Source organism: Galeopterus variegatus, unplaced genomic scaffold (assembly GCF_000696425.1).
Source record: "Galeopterus variegatus unplaced genomic scaffold, G_variegatus-3.0.2 Scaffold1529, whole genome shotgun sequence".
Lineage (NCBI taxonomy): Eukaryota > Metazoa > Chordata > Mammalia > Dermoptera > Cynocephalidae > Galeopterus > Galeopterus variegatus.
The window spans coordinates 114,210-131,671 of NW_007727640.1; the positions used below are offsets into that span (position 1 = coordinate 114,210).

At 41.1% G+C, this 17,462-nt stretch overlaps 1 protein-coding gene across 1 annotated transcript in view; it reads right to left on the reverse strand.

Annotated features, from left to right (window-relative positions):
- The window catches only part of LOC103594321, a 129,433-nt gene that overhangs the window by 41,823 nt on the left and 70,148 nt on the right, over nt 1-17,462 (reverse strand). Inside the window, exon 3 of the mRNA XM_008577538.1 lies at nt 12,794-13,082. Within this exon, the coding sequence (XP_008575760.1) occupies nt 12,794-13,082 (289 nt within the window). The remainder of the gene's footprint in view (nt 1-12,793; nt 13,083-17,462) is intronic.

Here is a 17,462-nt window from a genome sequence, read left to right on the forward strand (position 1 = left end):
GAGTTATGGGAATTCTATCCTAGTTATTCAGGCTTTAGAAGGATCCTGGACTCTGTTTTTTCTTTCCAATCACAAATTCCATACATCAGCAAATGCTGTTGACTCTTGCCTCAGAACAGATCCAGAATCTGACCGTGTATTCACTACCTCCATTGCTACCTCGCTGACCCAAGCCACCGGGATCTCCCACATCATGTCACTTTCCTTCTCAAGAGTCTCCAGTGATTTCTCACATCAGTTGTGAAGGCCGATAAGACCCGCTGTGGTCTGGCAGCGTGGCCTCTGATGACATCTCCACTCCTGCCTCCCTTGCTCAACTCCAGCCACACACTGGCCTCCTCGCTGTTCCGCAACATGCCAGGAAGATTCTGGTTATGTCTGTGCACATTTGATTCCTTGTGCCTGGAATTCTCTTGCCCAGATATTTACATAGTTCATTCTCTCAGGTCTTTTGTCCTAATGGAAAGTACAACCCACATACACGCTGTGTCTTCTCCCCTCTCCCAGCTTGATCTTTCTTCATTGTTCTTACTAACAGCTAACGTACTATATATTTTACTTATTTGTTCGTTTGTCTTTCCCCTGATATTTACACCCAGAATATACATTCCTACCATTATCTGCTTTTGTGTGTTTCATTCCCACACCTAGCACAGTGCCAACTGCACAGAAGGGACTCCATTAATACTTGCTATAAAGCTGAACGTAACTTGATGCCTGTTGGAGTATTGGCGATGCTAACTTTCATAATCAAAATACTTGATCAGAGTTAGTAAATTCTAAAAAATATCTAAGTTAAAATCCAAAGAGCACCTCTAAATCTACAGCAGAACTAGATATGCTTTTAGAGTAACTTCCTTTGTTTACAGTGCAATTAACCTCCACTCAGAGGCTAAACGACATTTTCTACACTGGCACTAGCTAGAATGCTGCTCTATGGTTCTTTTTAATCATAGAGAATATATTTACAGAAGCATGCAATAGCTAAGGTAAAAGGACCTTAAAATACCTCAGAAATAAGGAAAGAAAAGCTCAGAAAAGTTAATCTAGTAGAAAGAATTAGACAAGAGCTAACACTGTCAGGCAGTGTTCTCAGAGCTTATATGGGTCAACTTGTTTATCATTCACAACCAGCCTGGCAGGTAGGCACTACTGTTTTTATTCCCATTATACAGATTAGAAAACCAAGGCCGAGAAAGTAGAAATAATTTGCCCAACATCCAACAGCTCTTAAGACATGGTAGTTAGGATATTCCCTGCAGACCTGGCTCCAGAGTCCGTGGTCTTATGCATTGTACCAGGCGTCCTCAAACTTTTAGGTCTCAGGACCCCCTTTCACTCCTAAAAAATATTGAGGACCCCAAAGAGCTTTGTTTATGTGTATCAAATCTGCCAACATTTACTGTGTTCAAAATTAGAACTAAGAAGTTTATAAAATATTTCTTTATTAACTCACTTAAAAATAATAATAAACTCACATGTTTATTAGCACTTTTCTTAAAAGAAGTAACTATATTTTTCAAAAATAAAAATTATTTGGTAAAAAAGAGTAGCACTGTTTTGCATTTAATATCTGACTTAATAGAAGACAGCTTGACTATTATACCTGCTTCTGCCTTCAATCTGTTATAATATGTTGTTTTGATTGAAGTATATGAAGAAAATCCAACTCCACACAGATACATAATCGGAAAAGAGGAGAATAGTTTAATAGCTTTTTAAGGTCATTGTAGCTGTTATTCTTTAAGAATACACAAAACTCATCAAGTGATATTTTCATATAGGTTAGTTGCCATGTGGAATCTGAAGCCATACAATGAACTTTTGCATCCTCTGTTGTAATAAAATCCATGGATCCGTTCTCTATTTTCAACAGTTCTTTTACCCATGAGTGATTCTTTAACATTATGCAATGGACCTTTGGAAGATATTGGTTCACTGAGTTTTGCAGATCTTTCCAAAAAGTTTTTTTTAAAAAAAACAGTCTGTTAATGTCATTACTGCACGTATTTTTAAAAGGCTTTAGGAATTGGAAAGCTGACAAGCTCATGGTAGCAGATGCAAGTTTTCCAAAATTCTAATTTTTGTTTGAAAGCTCAAATTGTATTATTGGCAACGATTACTTCTAGGTTTTTGTTCCAATGTCTTTATGATTTATTACTACATATTTCTAGGCATTAGTTTCCAGTTGCAGTTATGTTTTTATCTTCTGATACTTTATTTGTGTGAGTGTGTCTGTAAGAAATCCTCATATAATATATCCATGGGAAAAGCTACTTCAACTTAAACAATTAACATCACTAATAAAAATTAAATATTTTGCTAAGGCACTAACAGCTTTACTCACCATTGCTTTTGAGTCATCACTACAAATGTCAACACAGTTTCTTAAAAAATGGTAAATAATGTCCTAGCATTATTTTGAGACTAATTTGACCATGGACTTAGGCTCCATGAAGGGGCCACAGACCACACTTTGAGAACTGCTGCATTATGCTACATAACCTCTGAAACCCATGACCTCTTACAAATATGCCACTATACCTTCTCCAAGCTTCGATTCCCCACCCCTAAAATGTAGATATTAATATATATCTCTAATCTTGCAAAATTATCTTGAAAATAAGTTCTTAGCAAAGTATCTGGCACACAGAACATAATTGAAAAGTGATAGCTGTCATGACCTACAGCAAGTTACTGGCAAAGCTAGGACCCAAATTCATATTTCCTTATTCATGCCCAGAGGCTTCCCTGTGACATCACACCAGCAAGAGCAAAACAGAGCCAATATGGCTGCTGTTATAACAAAGAGCAAAGTAGTGATTCAGTTGACTCAATGGTCTCCCTGGTTAAAGTCCCAGAGAATAAATAGAAGCAGTGAAGTAGAGTTGTTAAGAACATGTACGACCTGTGTTTGGCTCATGAATTCACTGTGTGCTGACTGTGTGACCTTGTGCAAGTTCTCTGAGCGTCAGGTCTCTCTACTGTAAAGCTGGATAACCATAGCACCTATTTAGGAGGTTGCTATGAGAATTAAATAACAGACAAAAACAGATCTAGTAAAGCACCAGCCCGAAGTAAGTGCTCAAATACTAGCTGCTTGTTATTATAATAATTGTGACTATTGTTATTATCTTCACATCTCAGCTCAATATTGCTTCCTCAGGAAGCCTTTTCTGACCCTCTAATAAAGACACCCCACTTTAAGATCTCATATCCCTTCATTGGGCTGACCACAGCTGCAATATTATATTTTGATATATGATTATGTGCTTAAAGTTTGTCACACACACTAGGCTCCAAGCTCACTAAAGACAGGCACAGGGTCTGCTTTGCTCACTGTTTTATTCCCAGAACAGGCACAGTGCCCAGTGCAAAGCAGCTTTCAATAAATTCTTATTGAAGGAATAAATGAAATAATTAATCTAGTAGCTTGGCAAAGCATAGTTTTACACCATTATATAATTTATCTGAACTTCCTCTAGCACTTGTTACTCAAAGTGTGATCGTAGACCAGTAATAGTAGCCTACCCTGGAAGCTTGTTAGAAATGCAGAATCTCAAGCCTCATTTCAGACCCACAGAATCGGAACATGCATTCTAATAACAAAATCCCCAGGTAATACATATGCTCATTGAAGTTTTAGAAGTACTAACCCCTGCCTACTCTTCACTAATTGAGAAAGAGAGGAAAAAAAAAAATAAAGAAGAGAATAAAAGACAATCACTACACTTCCTGGGTAAAACAGCACTCCCTTCCACAATTCCAGGTCTCATTACATTCCCAATACAAACATTATTATAAATATTATCATTTCTAAAAACCAGCTGCATTTTTTTTCAGCTCTGGCTAGACTACTCCTATAACCTGATCACATATGATTTTTTCCAGAAGACTATTTTGGCCCCAGTTGAATAATTTATTTCAGAGACTTTACATCCGAAAATATTCTCTGGAGGAGACAGAAACACCATCTGTACCCACTCCTGGAAAAACAGCGCCAAACCATGAAGTAGCGGTGTCATTTTAGTGATAGAGTTGCAAAATTTGCATCTCTGCTTGTCCACCACAACCTCAGAAAGAAGAAACACACAGCCAAACCTCTTCTCCTATTATAGCACCAAACCAGTGCTCAAACAGCCCAGAGAGATTTAGAAAAGTATGTGTGGTACCCATTTGACCCCTGGAAAAATTATAGCTTAGCTTTTTAATGAAAAGCTTATTATTTTTAGAATTTATTTCCATTTGTGAATGGTAAAGCACATTCATCACCGGATAATGATATGCAAGAATACCAAGGGATTCAATGAGCAGTTCATTTTCTTGTGTTCAATCTTAGGCATTTTGTGGGACCTGATTTTGAAATTCTTTTGGGCTGCAGTGTCCTCTGCTCCCAAGGGAAGAAATGGGCCTGGCTAGAAGCAAAACACATTTCACTCTGTTGGGTCCTCCCTCCCACTGGTGCATTGGCCTGGTAAGGTCTGAATCGGAGAGCTGACGATTAGCAAATGGCTTCTGAATTCACTGCTGAGTGTTGTTCTCCCATAGCTCTCTTGCTTGCCTGAGACTCTCCTACCTCCGACTCTCTCCCTTGTGTTTCCTTCAGATGTAAGAAATAAAGAAGCTGCTGAATCTGTAGCAACGGCCTCTGAAGGATCAACCCCTAGAGTGGGTCTGCCCCTGTGGTCATGGAGTCCTCTCCCCTAACTTTTCATGTGGGTTCCCCCAGAGTCACAGGCATGGACACATGTTGAGAAAAGGATGATGGAGTTAGGGTTCAGGATAGAGAACCAAACTGGAACTAGAGCTGGACCGATAATCTAGTCTAACCAGATAAGCCAAGGGGTCCCAGTGGAGCCTCTTCTCCCATCTGTAGACACATTCAATATCATATCATTGATTGGTTGGAAGCAGGCAGTTCCCAGCCCAGCCCAGGGTCATGTAAAGAAATTGGGTTTTGGAATACATAGCTCAGAATTTGAATCCTGGCTCTTACCCTTGCTACCTATGCCTCCTTTGGAAAATTGCATTTTATTATCTGAGCCTGGTTTTCCTCCTCTTCAAAAAGATAGGTATGTAATATCCCTTCATGGGGTTTTGTGAGGATTAAAGGATATTTTGTCACATAATGCACTTAGCAGGTAGGCAACTCTCAAGAAGTGTTGGTTGTCCTATCCCTTTTTCACTTCTCTGCTGTGTGTACATGACTCTGAAAATGCTCATGGAAAAGAAAAGAAGAAATGGGGGAGGAGCAGAGGCAAAGGAGAAAAAGGAAAGAAACCTCGAGCAGGTACTTATCTGCAAGCATGACTTAAACAAAACTTGGCTGTCAAAATAGATATAGTTCTTGAAATAATGGTTAAAAGGAATTCTCTTTTCAACATAAAGTTCACCATAGGCTTGTTTATTATTTTTTTTCCCCATAAGCTATTTGAGCATTATTCACATTTTAAAAGCTGTTGGTGCATCTCCTACAAAATCGCTATTGAACTAACCTCTCCTTTCTGCCAGCCAGACACTTCGTTATTGGTTCTAATCAGGAAAAGGATTTCCATAGCTCAGTCAAAGCTTTGAGCCTTGCTCTAGTGGCACTGAGCCCTAGTTTCAAGAAGCCACCTCCTTGCTGTCCTACTCTGGCTGCGTTATCAGAGAAGCAACGTCAAGAACAGAGAAGCACTTGAAGAGATTGATGGGGAGTCAGAAAAGGAGTCTTAATCCATGGAGTTCTTGGCGCCAGGCATCACAGAAAACCTCTAAACTGCAGCCAAGAGAGAACACCAGTCTCAAGACGTCTGTGGGCCTCGCTTCTCTAGACAGCGGTGCTTCAGGAACTAACAGTCTAGCTGACAGGAAGGGTATCCTCCTACAGTCCTTTGGGGCACTGTTGATGGATGAAGTTGGTTTGCCCAGAGGGAGGGCAATAGGGAGTATGCTGAGCAGACTGAGAAACTGAACTGGAAGTTAAGGGTATTTCAGCAGCTGTGAGCATCATCTATTGATTCAGGCATCATTCTATGGCACAAGTTCCTACCACCTCGAACATTCCACTACTTCAAACATTTCTGCAGACGCTTTGGTCGTTTTAGTACCATTGCACCGCCAGCAGCAGTCTCGCTGTACTTTAATTTTATGAAAAACAGAAAGATCTGTCTATTTTCCTAGCTTTTCATCATGAGCCACAGTTTATTCTTGCTGTAAGTTTTCTAACACAATGGTTAAAAATTATGTCTGCACACTGGAATCACCTGGGGATCCCAATGCCTGGGCCGTACCTCACGTCAATTAGACCTGAATCTTTGGGAGCGAGACACAGGCATCAGGCTTTGTTTTTAAAGCTCCCCAGGTGATTGTAATATGAAACTAAGTTTGAGAACCAGAGTCATAGATTAAAAGGTGGTGAGTGGGGTGGGGAGGGAACAGACTGAACACAACCTTGAAATAACCCAAGCAGGATTCTCAGCATTGATCATCCTTACATTGGGCAACTTAGGAAGGCATCACCAAAGTTCCCTGCACATTTTTGCGTGTTTTATGAAACATTTTATTTAAAGTCAAATTTGCTTAAGGTGAGTATCAAGTAACCCAGGAAGTATAGTAGATAATCCCAGAACACTGATCTTTTTAAATTCCTTGAACTTTCAGAATCCTAGAGATGGGGGTGAGGTGCGGGGGTGGAGGGTGGTTTGGGGACAGATAGGTGGGGCAAAGGGCATAAATAAAAATCACCATTTGTAATAATAATATGCTTATAATAAATAATATTAAAGAGAAAAATAAATAAATCCCGAAGAGAAATAAACAGTGAATGCTTTTTAATTTAATAAACCCTACATTATCCATTTTTTCATAGTTTATGCTCTTCGTGTTGAATAAAAAAATTAATTACCAAACTGGAAAAAAAATCTTCACATCTATGACCACTTTCTCTGTACTAGGGACAATACAGTTGATAACAATGTGTTGATGATGATGATATCAATTATATTATTATAATTAGCAGTAACAACTAACATTTACCGAGTGCCTACCCTGGCCAGGTACTGTACTTTAATCATCCCATAAACACTGAGGTAAATATTATTAGCATTTCCTTACTATGGATAAGATTTAAAGAGGTTAAATAACTCGCCCAGAATTACACAGCTAGCATATGTCAAAGTTGAGGCTTTAAGCCAGGGATTTGAACTCTCATTTGGCATGCAATGATAAATTAGGTATATAAGGCAATGTCCACTTTTTAAGTTAGATTTTTATTATTATTCTATTTTGGCCTCTCCAGAACTAACACAATGATAGGCCCATGATATTTCATATAAAATATTTTCTAAGTTAGATATTTTCCTGCCCTTTCAGCCTTGTATGGAAAACAGATACATGATGATTATAACGTAATGCATTAGTGAATGCCTAAAGTGTTGTCAAAACACAAATAAGGGAGTACTTAATTCTGCTTAGGTGGAGAGCATGGTGTTAGGTGAGACTAATAAGTAGCAGAGGGTATTTTTTGAAAGGCTTTAAAGACTAAAGAGGAGCCTGCTGGACAGAAAAGAAGGAAGAATGCCAAATGGAGGGAAGAGAAGGACCATACACCCAAGCATGAAAATGTGAAGCATTCTGGAGAAATGATCAGCCTGTATCAGTGGTCCTCAAAATTAAACGTGCATTGGAATCATCTGGAGGTCTGTTAAAACACAGATTGCTAGGCCAAATCCCCAGAGCTCTGGATCCAACAGGGCAGTGTGAGACTGGGAATTTGCATTTCTAGTAAATTCCCAGTCTGAAGCTTCTTGTCCAGGGACCATACTTTGTTTGAGAGCTTCTGGTCTATGTAAGAGAATCATCTGGAAACCCCCTGCCATTTGTGCGGATATGAGAGGCATGCCAAGGTCAGCAAGACTTGCACCAAAAGAAAATTCCCCAAAGAGATACAGATTTCTTCTTTTCCTGAAAAGAGCAGTGGTTAAATTTTACTGTTGGTTTTGGGAGCAACTCATACTAAAGCTGTCCAGTGGGAGGAAATGGAGAAACCACAACTTGGGCCCGAAAGGAGGGAACCTGGGATTTTATTGCCTTTCTACCCCGTCAGTGCCCCTATTCACAGGCTGGTGAGGGCCTGAGGCTAGAGGAGCTGAAACACACTAGCTCTTTTGTTGTGCAAGTTGATGTTTGTGTCCAATTCGCAGGCAAGATGGCATTTTTCACAGTTCTTCCTCTATTTTTGGCCCTGTGTCTGCTGACCACAGGTGAGTTTCAATGTTTATCACCAAGATAATCTGTTGACCGCCAACATCCAGCCATGAGGGGCAAGGGGATGTGTCTGGAATGCTCTCACACGGAACATGAAGAGAGTACAGGAATGCCAGGCTAAGCTGATTGGAGCCAAGACAGATGACAGCCCTGTGAAATTCTCCCTTTTCTCCCACTTCTAATTCAATTACCATGCTTTGCTTCTCTTGTTTTCCAGAGTGGAACAATCTAGGTTGCATCTGCCATTATTCTTTAATGCCTTTAAACAGGATGAGCAACTCTGAAAGGCCACCTCCAATAATAAGATCTCTTCCTCTCTCAACCGCCCACTCACCTAGGACAGACACCAGCCAGACTGGGGGTCATATCTGCCCAATAATTGGGGAACAAGAGGCATCTAGCTGAATCCTCCCCTTTTTTCACTAGGTTGCTTTGCCAGCTGACAGCCAACAGCTGTGCATGTTACATTCCTGGCAGGGGCCCTTCCAAACCCTACTATTACTGCCAGGAATGACGGGGAAGAGTGGGCACTGCCTACCAGAGACAGAGAAAGGAAACACTATCATGTCTGGATTCCATGTTCCATCTTTGTTTTTATTTGTGATGCAGTTCTCCATTACTCTACTGCAATCTTCTGGAAAACTCTAGAAGCCCACTTTGCAGCCTACTCAGTTACTTGGCCAGTACAGTCCTGGAGTCACTTGGTTTTCATTTCAAGATTTTCATTTCCTACCGCTGACTAGGAGATGGAGAATGATCATCTGAAAGACAAATATTACCTGATACAGGGTGAGCCTAGTGGTGGGGGTGGCGCTATTTCTTTGGGGGATGGGATCTTTATTATCACTATCATTGATGAGACTCTGGCTACCTGGCCAGAGATGAAATATTTTTATCATCATGTCTATTATTCCTCACAGGAACCCAATTAGGGGGAGATTGCCTCAACAGAGGAGGCTGATTAAATTTACAGATTTATTGCAAAACTACTTTGGGAATTGTGGAAAATGAGTTTCACTGCTAAGCTACCTTCCTTTAAAAAAAAAAAATCAAACCGTGAGGCTGTACCCTGTACCTTGAATTATCCGTCTATAACAGATCATAAAATACCCCTGACCTTGCATGCATTTTACTTCTCTCCAAAGAGGCTCAGAACACTTCTTCCAGGCTCAGTACTTCCCCAAGGTGTGGGTGATGGGTTCTAAGTTCATGCGACACAGGGGAAATTCTGACCCAGCAGCAGGGTAGGATAGACTGAGGTCTGCTGCCAGGATGTAGGTCAGAAAGGAAGACTTTCCTTTGCAAAGCTTGCAACCAATTTGGGCAGGGAGTCCTTGTTTTAGTTGAGTCCCAGGAGAGTTGCTATAGGCAATGATGTAAATGTAATCTGATTTTCCATAGATATGAGAACAGCACTGATAATGCATTCCTGACCCCAAACCTAGTGCCCGGGATGTTGTAGAAATAACCACAAGCACCACTTTAAAACTTCGAACTTTCTGAGGAGGATATTCAAGACAACATCTTAGATTTTATTTATTTAAGGCAGCATTTCCCAAATTGTTTTCTGCAGAACATTCCACCTCACAGGATGCTCTGGAAATAAAGAGTTTTATGATGGTAAAGTTTGGGCAGTGCTGCGTGCTACATGTCCCTTGATTCACAATTCTTATTAATGTGAAAGATAAGAGCTAACTCTTCATGAAAATCTCCCTGAGCCGAGCACTAGGTACTTTACATATTTCATCTCACCAGATCTTCAAAACATAATGCTCTGAGGTAGACATTAATTTGTCCCCTTTTTCACATGAGGAAATTGAGGTTTGGAGTGGTTAACTGAGTTGTCCCATTAAAGGTAAAAAAGGAAAAAGGTGGAGCCAGGTTTCAAACCCACTCTCAGTCCCAAGTCTATACTCTTAACACTAAGATTTATCACCTGACCCCTAACTATACAGATACTTTCTCACATTGCTGTTTGTTTTTTTTTTTTTTTTTTTTTGTTGCACAATTGAGTCCATTCCTAACTGTAAGTGCTAGTCATCTTTTACAGGTATCTTTAATTTTTTTTTCATGTCATCACATGGAGCCAGTTGGTATCATTTGAGCTAACATCTTCCCCTAACATCAAGCTTTTCTGCTCTCATCTTATTTGGCCCTCCTATAACTGCTTCGAGCACGCTTTAATGGATTTTCATCTGTATCTTTGACAGTTTATGGATAAATAAAGATGTAAGGGAGACAGGATGTGACTGAGTTTATTTACCCTGCCTTTGGCAAGGAAAGCTTTGTTCACAGTATGAATGTGAGTAAAAAGTAAAAGTCGGATAAAAAATGATACTAATGCTATGTAGTTAGCTCTTGTATTATGTGAGATTTGGGTTTCTTGCACCACTGGGATCTTAGTAACTAGTAGATAAGATATTTTATCTGAGTGATGAGAGGGAGAGACAGAGAATAATTTTGTACCCTTCAGTTTCACCCTTAAGAAATTGTTCATTAAAGTTGGGAACTCTGTTGTCCACGAATGACCTCACAAAGCATACACTTGCTCAGGAAATGGGCCTTTTGAGGGTGAGAAGAGGAACATGTGAGTTATTAGCAGTGGCCTTGTCTCAGCAGAGGCAGAGCCAAAAGGTACCAGAAGTGGTGTCCTTGGGTCCCTAAGGTTGCACAAGGTATCTAATCTCCATCATGCTTGCCCCCAATTAAGTCTGTGTTCTCTGAGAGTTCACATGCATAGGATTTACCCTCCCTAGGCCCCCTTGATCAGTCACAACTGATTTAATGAGCATCTGCACTGCACTCAGCATTTCCTGTATACACAGACCAAATGCCCTGTGTGGCTTGCAAATTGTTGAGACTGTGCCGTCTTACAAGGTGGAGCCTGTTATCAATTGTGGTTCATGAAAGAGTACACTGAGTCCAGGAGAAAAGAAATGACTTTCTGAAGGGCACTTTAGCAAGTAAGGAGCATAGCGGGGACACTAGCCTCACTCCCTTGAATTCGAAAGCTTGTACCCTTATGACCTTCACATATCTCCACCTCCTGCACTACAAGATAAGTGAGGACTTCCTCCACTACCAATACTGTTCTCCTCATAGAGTAAGTGGGTTCTGTTTCGGAAATGAAATTTAAAAAGAAAAATGCTTGACTCAAGCATTAAAATCAAATGTTATTACTAATCAGGTAAGTGGGACCTCCAGTGCAGCTAGGAATTAAAAAAAAAAAAAAAAATCAGGAGATCAGGAGATCATTTATTTTAGGGAAAACACTAATTACATGAAAAGAAATTCTTCTGGGTAAAATTGCCAAGAATGCCAATGTTGCCTGCAGCCCAAACAGACCTTCTCTAGTCTAGCTATGATTGAGATATTTGAATTTGCTCTTTAATTCTCCAGCCTTACAAAAGGTACTTGAAATTGTTCTGAAATGTTATTTAAGTCTTTCAAATAATGCATACAGCAATCCATCTCTTAAAACTCAGTCTCTCATAATTAGGAAAGTACCAGTGAAGGAGGAAATCAGAGGTTAATTATACGCGTACTGCTTTCTTACACTAAAAACTTAAAAATTAAGCACAAACTATTTAGCAATAAGAAATGAGCTATCTAGCCACAAAAAGATGTGGAGGAACCTTAAATGCATATTGCTAAGTGAAAGACATCAATGTGAAAAGGCTACAGACTGTATGATTCCAACTACATGCCGTTCTGGAAAAGGCAACCGAGACAGTAAAAAAATGAGTGGTTGCCAGGAGTTTGGGGGAAGGGACGGAAGGAAGGGTGACTAGGTGGAACACAGGGGATTTTCAGGGCCATGAAACATTTCTTTACAATACTGTAATGGTGGATACACGTTATCATATATTTGACAAAACCCATAGAATATACAATGCAGAGAGTGAACACTAATGTAAGCTATGAACTTTAGTTAATAATAATAATATATTGACATAGCTCATCAATGGTAACAAATGTATCTCACTAATCACACTAATGCAGGATATTAATAATAGGGGAAAGTGGGGTGAGACGAGTGAGGAACTAGATGAGAATTCTCTGTACTTCTCCCTCAATTTTTCCGTAAATCTATAACTGCTCCAAAAAAAAAAGTCTTAATTAAAAAAAAAAAATGAATAAGCAGAAGAGAAGTACACTGTTTCTCAGCATCATAGAATCTCTGCAGATGACAATCCCCTGGCGGGGGAAATAAAAAGATAATCCTCTCAATGCATAACAACTCAGGGCTCAGGTTGTGACAACCAAGGAGTATATGAAAGGTCAATTTAAGCATCTCAGTGGGTTGGAAAGACAAAGCTGACTTTGTGTCACACAGAATTCATCCCATGGAACCATGAAGATGGCAGGAGATAAAACAATCCTCTTTATCACCGGCAGATTAACCAGCAAGGACATGTTCTTTCTATTTATCCTATAGGCTCCGAAGGACAATGAGCCTTTTGTCCTTACACCTGTTGAGGGGGAAGGAGCCCAGGACCGAGGCTTGCTGGGGTTTACGTGAGGCCGCGCAGCTCGGATTTCTTACCTGCGTCTCTGAGGGCACATCCCGTTTCATAATTTGCCTCCCAGTCAAAGGAACTTGGAGACTGAGGCCTCGGCGTTCAAAGTGAAAGGAGCAGGTCCAAGCTCTACTGGAGAATGATAAAATACAGAAATGCTTGTTGGATTGAAATATAGCAGAGCTGTAGCATGTTTGGACTCTCAGACCGACATCAGGCCACGATTCCTCCAGGGCCTTGCTCTTTTCTTGTCCTGGCTTCAAGCACAGCCCCAGGCACACAGTGAAGCCTGGAGGAATGATCTTGAGGACTTTGCTGTAAGAAAAGAGAATAGAAAAATGATTCGCCAAGATTGACACTGGATTTTTCCAGCTGTTTTACTCAAGTTTCCAAAAATACATTTTTCTGTGGGTACATATATGTCGATAGCTTCCTTCATTCTAAACCCTTGCTTGTAATGGGCTCTGTGGGTTTTGACTGCCTTCTTTTAGGTATAGCACTCCAATTTCCTTTGGGAAAACCAAACTTTCCCTTATTTTTAGTATGGGAATTTGAATTTAATACTTCCTTTTGGCCCAACGGGCTGGCCTGTGGCCTGGGCCCAGCCAATCAGAGTTCTGTTTCCCTTTGGTCTTAGTGGGATTCAGAGAAGGACACATAACTCGAGCTGGACCCTTGCGACTCCCACCTGGGATTCTGCTGGCATGATTTGAAAAGAGGTGTTCTTTTCCTGCTGAGGTTGCTAAACTGGTAAAATGCAAGCCTAGAGGTATGAGTGGACTTCTTAGCTACCACTTGGGAAAATTTCTTCAAATGTAAAGCCAAAATAGAGGAAAACTAAGTTGAAAGATGGAGAGAGAATAAATCCTGGTGAAAATATCTGAGAAACTAGAACTGGCTGAGCCTAAAGACAACACATTTCCTGGGTTCTTCAATGAAACGAGCCACTAAATTCCCAGGATCTCCGCCACCTTACAACCAATTATAATTTAACAATGTGTCCATTTTTCTCCCTTATATTACAATTATGTGTCTCTACTGTTCTTCTATATGTTCATGTCCTTCAGATTAGAATTTAACAGGAAAATTCTAACTAGAAGATGGTATGTGCAGAGCTTCAACCACTTCTCTTGTCCTAATCACACCTCCAGATGGACAAAAAGAACGTCCAAAGTGGAGAGTCCTAGAAATACCACTTCCAAATTCAGACAAAAGGCAGAATTCTCCTTTGCTGAACATCTCACTACACCATGAACTCAAAATACTTCAGTGGCTTAGAAAAAGATGGCACGTGGAAGAGCCCTGCCTAACAGATTGAGACATCAGAGAAGGGCCTTGGGCCGAGCCTGGCACACATGCTGAAGACAAGGCCCGGTGCCACTGCCCCCTCACTCAGCACTCCTGTCACACTGGGAGCAGGGCTCAAGAGTCCGGCAGCTTGGCCTCGGGAGATAACCTCAACATTTACGGATGGGTTCGAGCAATGGAGAAGAATGCTCTGTATCTCTCTACCCCACTCTAGCCATTAAATCTAATAAGAACTAACACCTATTAAATGCAGCTATGCCAAGCATGGTGCTGAATATTGGCATCATCTCCTCTAACCCCCATGACAACCCTACCTGGCAGGTCCTATTGTAATCACTACTTTGCAGTTGAAGGAAAAGGGGTCCAGGAAACTTACAGAACCTACCCTGAATCACTGACCAAGTACCCCAGGACCCAGGCTCTCAACCACAACACAAGATTGCCTGTTCTTTGCAGCAAAGAATAAAAAGAGTGCCTGGATCATGGATTTAGAATCATGAAAATGAATGTCATAACTAGAAGGAAGCTTCAGCATCACTTAGCCTGATGGAAAGACTTAGGTAGAGGGAGAGAAATGGCTTACCCAAAGTCACACAACAAGTTAAAGAACTGGGCACTGAGATCTGTTCCTGGGGCACCAATTCTTTCTTAGGGCGCACCCTGTTGTTGTAGGACACATACACCTTGCACCACATACCAAGTCATTCAACAGACACCAATATTACAGAGGCACCAGGTATTAAAGTTCCAGACCTGTTAGCAAACTGCACTGTCCTGAGACTATCTCCTTCTTCCCTCAGGATTCCTGGCCCTCCTCACAATTCAGAAATTAAAGGGTTAATGTCTGACATCACAGGGGCCCCCAGGACCCTGCTCCTTCCCAGTGGCCAGCATCCCCTCTGACTAGTCAACACCTCCGTCCTGTCCTCTAGATTATTTTTCCTTTGAGCCTTTCATTAACACACAAGCCAGTACACATAATGAGAAGTCATGGGTGACTTGCAGGCTACATCTCAGTCATTAACACTGTTATCCCTAATATGAGAGGGAGACAAAAGCTAATCATGCAAATTGTGCCCAGGGCAACATGGCAAGGCCAGGGGAGAAAAAGTTCGGCTCCAGCTCGGGAGCAATCTGTGGAAGACTTTTTATTCCCTTCCAGGCAGTGTTCAAGGGTGCTGGGTTAAGAGATACTCTCCCCACAGAGAGGAAGAGTTCAGGGCATCTGAATTGTCTATGGGAGGCAAAATGGGTCTTGCCTCTTTCACCTTCCTTGTTTCTTTTTGGAGTGGCAGACCATCCCTCAAGTCATGGAAGCTGGCCTGACAAGTGGGAAATACGAGGGAAGGAAAGCTCACCAGCCACAGGGATATTCAGGCCCAGGCTCCTTTTGAACTCTCCAGGTGACTAGAGACCAAAAAGGACCAGTAGAGCTGCTCTTTCTGATTCTTCTCAGCTGCAAAGGTGGAAAAAGGAATTGCTAATGGAAGAGAGGCCCTAATGCATAATCCCCAGCAGGAGTCAACTGTGCACAGCCAGCCAGTCTGAAAACCATCTACATCCCAATGGCTAGCCTTCATGAGATGATGGTTTGCAGAGGACCGATTCAGGCCATTCCAATATATTCCCCTGTTATGCCTTACCAGGGAAAAGGAATTTCTCAGGACTTATAGATCAACAACTAATTCTCAAATATGAATCAATATGAATATTTGTATTCCATCCATCAACAACATTCTTTCATGGACCAGTAATCTATCTCAGTGGTAGCCATGACTTTCTTGTATAATATTTGAAGCAGGACATAGTATACAGTGACTAAAAGCAAATTCTACAGGAAAAGCCAGAAAACTTTCCCACTTAACCTTCACATGGTGCTTCTTCTTCTCTGGACATTAGCTTACATGTCATTCCCTGTTCCAGTTCCTTCCTGCAGGCTAAGGTAGCATTCTCACAGCACAGTTTCCCATTTGTAGTTTTTATTACATTTATAATTATTTGGTTAATGCTTTTCTCCCACCCAGACCCATAATACCCACAAGGGCTGAGACTGCATTCCCCTTACCTGCATCCCAGCCCCAGTGCCTAACAGAGTGTTTAGTTTTACAGTGAGTATTTACTGAGTAGTGAATGAACACTGCAAGAGTTCGACATCGAGTCCTAGCTATTTATGGGACAGGCGTCTTAACTATCACTAGAATATGTGGAAAAGGCACTTAAAAAGGCATAAAGTCATCCATGCATAGATGCAAGTTCCTCAGCTTCAGCAATTCACAAAACGCCCCTTCCAGTTTGTCCTTTCTTCTCATCCTATTTAAGCACATTCCCTCCTGCACCATGACTTAAGGAAACCTCCATGCTGTGGGGAGACTAGTTATTGCAATAGGTACATACTGAATTTTTCTCAAACTAGGGTCCACAGATCAGTGGGGCTGGCTTACCTTTCCTTAGGGTTCTGTGAGTTCCCTACGAGATTTGTAAGAAGTATAAGCATATACTGAATCATGCAGATACACATCCCAAAACTGAATATGACCACGTGATTTAAAAATGTTTGGAAGTTTTTAAATATATGCAAATTCTCTTATACCTCTCCCCTCAAAAGGTGGAGTCTACTTTTCCTTCTCTTGAATGCAGGCAGGACTTCATGACTTGCTTCTAATGAATAGAATAAGGCAGAAGTGACCTCGTATAACTTCTAAGACTAGGTTAGAAAAGGCGATATGGCTTCCACCTGGCTTTCTCATGGGGCATGTGCCTGGAAGCCCTCAGCCACCACATAAAAAATCTGCCTTTCCTGAAGCTGCCATGCTACAGAGACCAAACGGAGAGACTATGTAGAGACAGCTAGAGGAGGCCCAGCTGTTCAAGTCTTCCCAGTCCAGCCGCCAGGCATGTGAGTGACAAGGACTTTGAGATGACTGCAGCCTCACCCACTATCTGACTACACCCTCATGAAAGACTCCAAGCCAGAACCACCCAGCCGAGCCACTCATGGTTCCTGACCCAAAGACACCATGCAAGAGAACAAATAATTATTTCTATTTTAAGCCACTGAATTTTGTGGTGTTTGTTACAGATAACTAATATGGTGTCCTTATTTGCAATGGGGTTTATGATTGCATTGGAACTACACAATATTATTTACAGGCTAATGACAATAGAATAGAGGCAGACTTAATAAATGTATCTCAAGCAAGGGATAAAGTTTTCCAGACATTTGAATAGAGAAAAGTGACAGGAAAATGGTTCATCACCCCCAACTTGGTGTTTCAGATGTGCTGAACTCAAAGGAATCTTTGTTCAGTCAGCAGTGTCCATACGCCTGCTGCAAGCAGCTACTTTGGCAATTACATTTAGCAAGTGCAGTACATTTTAATTTTATTG